The following is a 7,710-nucleotide window of genomic DNA, read 5'->3' as shown; positions in this document are numbered from 1 at the left end:
TAATATTATAAAAAATAGAGTTATATTTTTATTTCGTTAATTATTTTATTTTACTCACATATTTGATTACCTATATATACGTTTTATTTCCCACTTAATTACTTTATTTTCATCTATATTCATTCTGTAAAATTATTTACTTTAATCATTCTATATATCCTTTATTCACTGGCTGGTATCTCGTTTTCTTCTTCTTAGCCCTGATGAAAGCTAAGTACAGGTAGGGAGAATAAAAAATGGCGGCTGTTGCAAAACCTTAAAAAACTACCAACAACACTAGAAAATCTAAAAAAAAAATTTTTAAAGAGGAGTAAATTTGCTGAAATATTAGCTCTAATAGAGCTATTTATGTCCAATAGTCCTCGAGATATAGCTTTATAAAAAACAAAATTTCTTAAAAATCGACTAAAACATTAGTAGTTAGTTAATTTATTTTGAGAAATCTATATTTGAGGAACGAGGTGACGTACAGATGTCTATTAGCACTCAAATTAAAAGTAGTTTATGACCTTTACCTTCGTAGGAATAGTAGTTTTCAAAATATTTGCTAAACAATACTGATTTATATCTGTTGGGACAATAAGTTTGATTTATGAAAAACGTATTTCAGAAACCATTGGACGTACAAATGTCTGTCAGCATTCAAATTAAAGCTAGATAAATTTCTTATAAATTAGTTAATAATGTTTATCTTTGTAGGACTAGTAGTTTTTATGATATTTGACAAAATAAACTCACAAAATGTTAATTTCTAGTTGTTCGTATAAAATGTGGGAATTTTTGGAAAAATATATCTCTAGATTCATAAGATGCACATATGCAGCCAACACTCAAAATAAAGGAAATTTAACTTACTATAATGTAGGTGATGCCACTTATCTTCGTAGGTGTAGCAGTTTTTGTGATATTCACATATGAATATAAATTTGGCAAATAATTTAATAATATTTTCAATATTGGTTTCTTTGTTTCCATTATTTCATGCAGATAGTTTTCTTTCACACATTTAATATGTTTTCAATTCACTCATTATTTGCATTGAGGAATGTTCAATTTTTTTTTTCTAATATTTTGTTATCATTTTTGTATAATTTTCATCTTTTCAATATTATATTTTATCTTTTTTTTGTATCATCTGCTGTCCTCTTAATTTCTTGTACAGTTTCTTTGTTTGGGGGGTTAGTTTTTTTTTTTTTTCTTTCTCTATAAATTATAGTTAATTGTCTTCTACCTGACTATCTTCTCCTCATATTACACATTTCTCTTTTGAAGAAGTATTTACAAATTATAATTTTACCACTCGTGACATTTGACCATACAGATTATCATTATGTGGAAATCGTCCTATACATATTAGGAGAGGGAGAAGAAGTTTGAATCGACATTTTAATTTATGGTTGAGCAGTTCACCCCCTGAACTCTGGGTCCTATTCAGCACAAACCGATATTCGAAGCGATGTTTGGACGAAAATTATCGCTTGAGCAAATCATTAGGGCCTTCATAATCACGATTCCCAAATGAGCCTAAAGGGTTGATACCGCGCTCTATCAGGCCGCGGTAAATGTATTTTGTAGCGGATAATTTAGAGGCCGTGGTGGATTGGTGTTCGCCAACCGGAAGACGTATTCAATATCCGTTGGGTTTACTCCCTCCCTCGCTCTTCCGGGGATAATCTTCTGAAAAAAGGTCGAGAAATTGTAAACGGTTATTCTATTTCCTCTCCTTCCACAATACATAGCATCTGAACATGACAGGAAAAAAATATATTAATAATATTTATCCAGTTTGTAATATATATTGGAGTGTGTGTATGCATATGTAAACATTAATTATTAACTTTATACAAATATATATACTTTTTATGTATTTATTGATATTTACAACTGTATAAAAAATACAACAAGTAAATTTGATCATAATGACATAATGATATGATACAGGATATAGAGAAACTACCCAGTAGTAGAACTCTAAAAACAGTTTACAATATAAGGTCACGAGGCCGTCTTCTGTTCAGGCGCCTCGGAGGATTGCCAGGAATGGAAGAGGAAGCAAGGTTAGAAACTAGTGGGTTTGGGTGGTTAGGGAGTTTATTATGGAAGGAATAATATCGGGTTCGGGCTAGATCGGTTACATAAGGAACATTTAGGTCTTTATGGATGGTTTTATTTGTAACAAAATAAGGAGCATTGAGGATTTTACGAAGGATTTTGGATTGTAAAGATTGGATACGAGAGGAATTCGAAGGTTTAGTTATACAAATATTAGTTCAAATAATTTAGTTTTCAACAATTGCCTGCTTTAGAAGTTCGTCTGCTAGGTTTAAACAGAGATTTGTTATATAAAAAAAAATTGTATATAAATAAATATTTCATACCTATATTCTTTACAACTATTTGTTATACGTTTAGAAATATTACAGCCAGTGCTGTGGTATTTATGTCAACGTGTTTGCAATTAGCTTTGTGGTGCTCAAACTTTTGGAATTTTCTCCAATACATACTTTTCCACAATTATGGCGATTAATAATATATATTATTTTAAGTATAAATAATTAGTCATAATCCTGAAACTTTATTATGGAATAAAATAGGATATTATGGAATAGAAATGGGAAAGAAAAAAAGGAATGAATTGAAACATTTGTATTTGGTGTATAGACCGAAATTGATTGTAAAAGGAAACTGTAGGGAAAAAAAATTGTTTTCTTTATATCTTATTATAGCATGTATGTGTAATTTATATATGTCCGATTACGGATTTATAAGTATGCTGTGTGAGATAGCAACCTGATGTATTTAGGCAGCATAGATGAATAAAGTATTTCTCTCTCTCTATTTTCAGGTATTTATTTATACTCTTTATCCACTTCTTTATTCTTTATATCATTTTAACAAAGTTTCGGGCTCCTCTTCCTATTATCAAGTTCTCATTAATAATTTGTAGACATGTGTCATTTTAAATTGAAAATCTTTTTTATATATTTCAAAATAAATATAAGTCCTATTTTGTTTATTAAAAAGATTATTATTTATTTTTCATTAGTGCTGTTTTCAAACAATATTTGTCTTTTAAATTACACCTACTAAAGTTGGAAGCAAATTTCTTTTTGGAACTTAAAAGTACTACTTTTTTCTTTTTATTAAAAAAAATAAATAGGACTTATATTTATTTGAAACAATATTATTTAAAGCTACTGCAGCTGAAGAGAAACAACAGGCTGAGCTTGAAATATAATTGGGTAACCCAAATTGGAAACTATTGGAGAGCTTCGGAATGTTTGACCCGATACTATTCAATGATCCAGCAAGTATCAGAATTAGAATGTGGGAGATGTTGGATAGATGTAGGGTGTTTGTTAATGATAAAGACCTCTCGTTATTAGGAGAATCGATCTATAACCCGTGGTACGGTAGGGTCTTCATTAAAAACAGATGCTCCTCAAAGCTACCTAAAAATCAGTTGCCCTAACTAACTACGACTTTCCGGTAAATATGCAATTACTCTAAGTGTTGGTCCACACAAATATAATTTGGACCCACAGAAGCCTTGTCCAGCTTGTAGGGATGCGACATCGATGTCGATGTTTTGAAAACATCGATGTTTTTAAGCCGATGTTTTTTTAACATCGATGTTTTACGTTTGTCCCAATATTTAATTTTTTTTTTTTCCAAAAGTAACTAAATGAAAACCAGAAATTTACGGTATAAACAATTTCCTATCAACAATGTGGTGGGATAAAAACCAATCCAACTCCAACCATCACGCTAACGACGTAATAAAGATAAATTACGACTAGAAAAACATCGATGTTTTAAAATATCTATGCTTAATATTAAAACATCATTACATACAAACCTTTGCCTAAAATACATCGATGTTTTTGAACAACCATTTCAGTAATATAAGGTCTGTTCCAACGACTACGTATACTCACACCAGTCGGAAGTGGGTTTTGAAACTAAGAATCCGACATCGACTACAAAAAACATCGATGTTTTTAAAATATCGTTGTTTACAATACGTTACTCAAAATACATCGATGTTTTTTGTAGTCGATGTCGGATTCTTACTCTCAATAACCACTTCTGACAGGCCGTAAAATGCGTGATCGTTGGAACAGACCTCATGTTTCTGAAATAGTTGTTCCAAAACATCGATGTATTTTGGGTAATGTATTTTAAACAACGATATTTTAAAAACACCGATGTTTTTTGCAGTCGATGGCGGATTCTTAGTTTCAAAAACCACTTCTGACAGGCCGTAGAATGCTTGATCGTTTGAACAGTCCTTATGTTTCTGAAATAGTTGTTTAGAAACATCGATGTTTTTTGGGTAATGTATTTAAGCAACGATATTTTAAAACATTGATGTTTTTTGGAATCCATGTCCTATTGGTTGATTGAAAAAGCACTTCTGACTGGCCGGAGCATGGATAGTCTTTAGAACAGTCTTTATGTTACTGAAATGGTTAAAAAAAAACATCGATGTTTTTTTGTCGATGGTTTTTTAACATCGATGTTTTTTGTCGATGTTTTATTTAACATCGATGTTTTAGTATTGAACATCGATGTTTTTTTTATCGATGTCGCATCTCTACCAGCTTGTGATGGAACTGCATTGTAGGATTGTTTCCGTATTTTGACGAATTGCTCCGTGTATCATGAGAACCGAATCCGATACATGCCGAAACTAAGAAATATTATAAAAAATCAGTATGAAATTCTGTCTGTACCCTCAGGATTTGATCTTAAACATCTTTTTATATATGCAACATAAAGCCTTTTGCTTAGAGCTATCTATCCTCACAATAAGATGTATTTTTTTTTTTGTTTATTTAATATGAAGTAACGTTTTTGTTTTATTCTGATGAATGTAGATCGCCTACCTCGGGTATATTGTTTGTTAATAGTTTATATAAATGATTTTTAACTCACCATTATTGTAAAATTACTACAATTGATTATTTAATTTATGTATTTTACAGCCAACTCTATTTGTACAGGGGTTACCACATAAACAAATAAGTAAATTATTATCATTCATTTGGAAATATGTATAAATGCTTTTTTAATGTAAAATGATATATGTCCACAAATTGATAAGAAATAGATAATGAGCAGAGGAGCTCGGAATGTTGATAAAATGTTATAATGAATAAAGAAGTGGATAAAGGGAGAAAATAGATTCTTGAAAATAAATATAACAATGTTTTTACTTATATATTACATTTGTAGTTCTGATACAGAACTGAATTCTTTTACAAATTAGACAATAACCATTTCCTTTTGTTCTTCCAGGTCGGCTGAGGGCCGTCTCCGCAGACGGTGGTTGCAGACAATCCGGACCTCACGACTCCATCCTGGTCATAGACCCACACCCTCACCAACGGCTCGGCCATCCCATCTTCATGTTCTTCGTCGACCTCAACTCCTCCAGGCCCCAATGTGAAGCCAGATACGGAATACTTCTTGGTAAGTCTTCATAACCTATACAAGTTTGGCAAATTCATTAAGTTTATTAGCTGTAATTGGAGATGTGGCGCTATCTGCTTACTAGAGTAACGTTCAATTTAACTTTGCTCGGAGCAGATTGAAGGAAAATAATGGGATTACAGTTGATCCCACTCTGCTAAACAAGTTTTCTAATTACCACTTCGCACCTCCTCTAACCCACTTTCGGTACAGATTTCCAAACCACTGGGACAATTAATGCTACCTCAGCTGTGATATAGTTTTACTTTGACTTACCTATATATGGAATATATAGTAATTGTATAAGAGCCCAAGAGGAGAAAAAAGTCAGTTATTTCACTCCAATTTTTTATTATTTTAAAAAACATGTATAATTACTAGTCAAAATTGATGTGTCTACCAATTACAGTTTGGGGAATACAAAATGGTGTATGTTTCACAAAATTAAAAAAAATATTCTCTATTAAAGTAAAAAGTTAAAAAAAAAAATATTATTAATAAAGTAAAATAATTTAATGAATAAATACGTTAAAAAGTTAAATACGTTAAAATAAATAAAAGATTTGAATTTTTTTTTTTTATATTTATCTTTATTGAAATTTACAACTGTACATAGCAATGCATTCAGTAAATTTGTTGTAAGTCTATAATGGAGTGATACAGGCGTATAGAGAAACTAGTCATTAACAGCACTCTAATAACACTTTTACATTAGAAGGTCTCGTGGCCATCTTCTTTTCAGACGCTTCGGAAGATTGTCAGGAATGGAAGAGGAAGCAAGATTAGAAACTAGTGCGTTTGGGTAGTTAGGGAGTTTATAATGGAAGGAATGATATCTAGTTCGCGCTAGATCGGTTACATATGGAACATGGAGTAAATTAAATTAAAAATAACTTATAAATGGCATATGATCCGGGTGTGTTCAAACTAAACTCAAATTAAATATTTTTGTACTATTTTTATTTGAGCCAATGTTTCGTCCCGCGTTGCAAGGCTTCGTCAGGGCTAAAAAAGATACAAACACTTAACATAAGTAAAAAAGTAAATGGAAAATTATAAGGTTTTACAATGAAACGGAAAAATTATAGGTTATAAACAATAAATGAAAACGGAAATAGTAACTGATAAAAATAAGAAATATTAAAGTTAGCACAAACTTAGAGATGAAAAAGGAGGATGAGAACGAAATCAAGAATAAAGGAAGAAAATGAACGAGACAGAATTGATACCGGTTATCAGGACATGCTTTTAATTTCGATAATCCTTCAATTCTTGCCACTGTCCCCAACTATAACAAACGTCTCATATCGGAGTCCATTCACATAAAGTTAACGGAGAACTCAGTCAATCCTCAAGTTGATTAAGACTGCATCTCGCTGACATGCCGACACATTTTGAACCTAATAAAACCCTCATAATATTTCTTTTCTCTTTGTCCTGCATTTCAGAAGCCCAATTTCCTGTCATGTCTTTTATTCTGGTTTTATTTCCTGAATTCTCTCTTCATACTTAATTTAATTATATTTTATATTTACTATCCTTCCTTTTTCTTTTATATTTATCTATTTGTTTTTATCTATTTATACTCATGTGTTACCAGCTTAAGTATACTTACATTTATTACTTTATTATTAATTTTTCTATAATATAATTTACATTCCTCTGTATCCCCACTCATATGGTATATTGTCTTTCTTAATCATTTATATTTATTGTATCCCATTATTTTAACTTTATTTCTTCTTTGTTTTCTATCCATGTAATTTTTTTTTTTGATAAACATTTCTTTACCCCCTCTATTATATATATATTATCATTTATTGTTTATCTAATTTTAATATTTTCTGCATTGTTTACTTTAAAATTATTTTCTAATGTGACGTACTTAACTGCCATACCCAAATCTTCCAATACAAGCGGTTCACTCTGACTTTGACTTCTGACAGCTATAAATTCTGTCTCCTTCATTTTCTTCTTTTATCATTATCCCCCTTTTTCATCTCTTAGTTTGTACTTTCTTTAATATTTCTTCTTCTTATCTGTTACTATTTCTGTTTTCATTTATTGTTTATAATATCTAATTTTTCTTAATTAAATTTTAAATCAGACCAATTTGGACATATGGAATTGAGCTCTGGGGCTCCACCAAACCATAAAATTCTTCCCGCATCCAATCGTTACAATCCAAAATCCTACGTAAAATCCTTGATGCTCCTTATTACGTCACAAATAAAC

General features: G+C 30.7%; 1 protein-coding gene across 1 annotated transcript in view; it reads left to right on the top strand.

Annotated features, from left to right (window-relative positions):
- Nucleotides 1-7,710, top strand: part of LOC106678599 (uncharacterized) — a 53,916-nt gene that overhangs the window by 24,419 nt on the left and 21,787 nt on the right. The window contains exon 3 of the mRNA XM_067050590.1: nt 5,302-5,475. Coding sequence (XP_066906691.1) covers nt 5,302-5,475 — 174 coding nt within the window. The remainder of the gene's footprint in view (nt 1-5,301; nt 5,476-7,710) is intronic.

The sequence above is a fragment of the Halyomorpha halys genome, unplaced genomic scaffold (genome assembly GCF_000696795.3).
Source record: "Halyomorpha halys isolate HHAL.00 unplaced genomic scaffold, Hhal_1.1 Scaffold148.1, whole genome shotgun sequence".
Taxonomy (NCBI): domain Eukaryota; kingdom Metazoa; phylum Arthropoda; class Insecta; order Hemiptera; family Pentatomidae; genus Halyomorpha; species Halyomorpha halys.
Note: the sequence above shows the minus strand (reverse complement) of the source record. Positions and strands in the feature narration are given on the sequence as shown.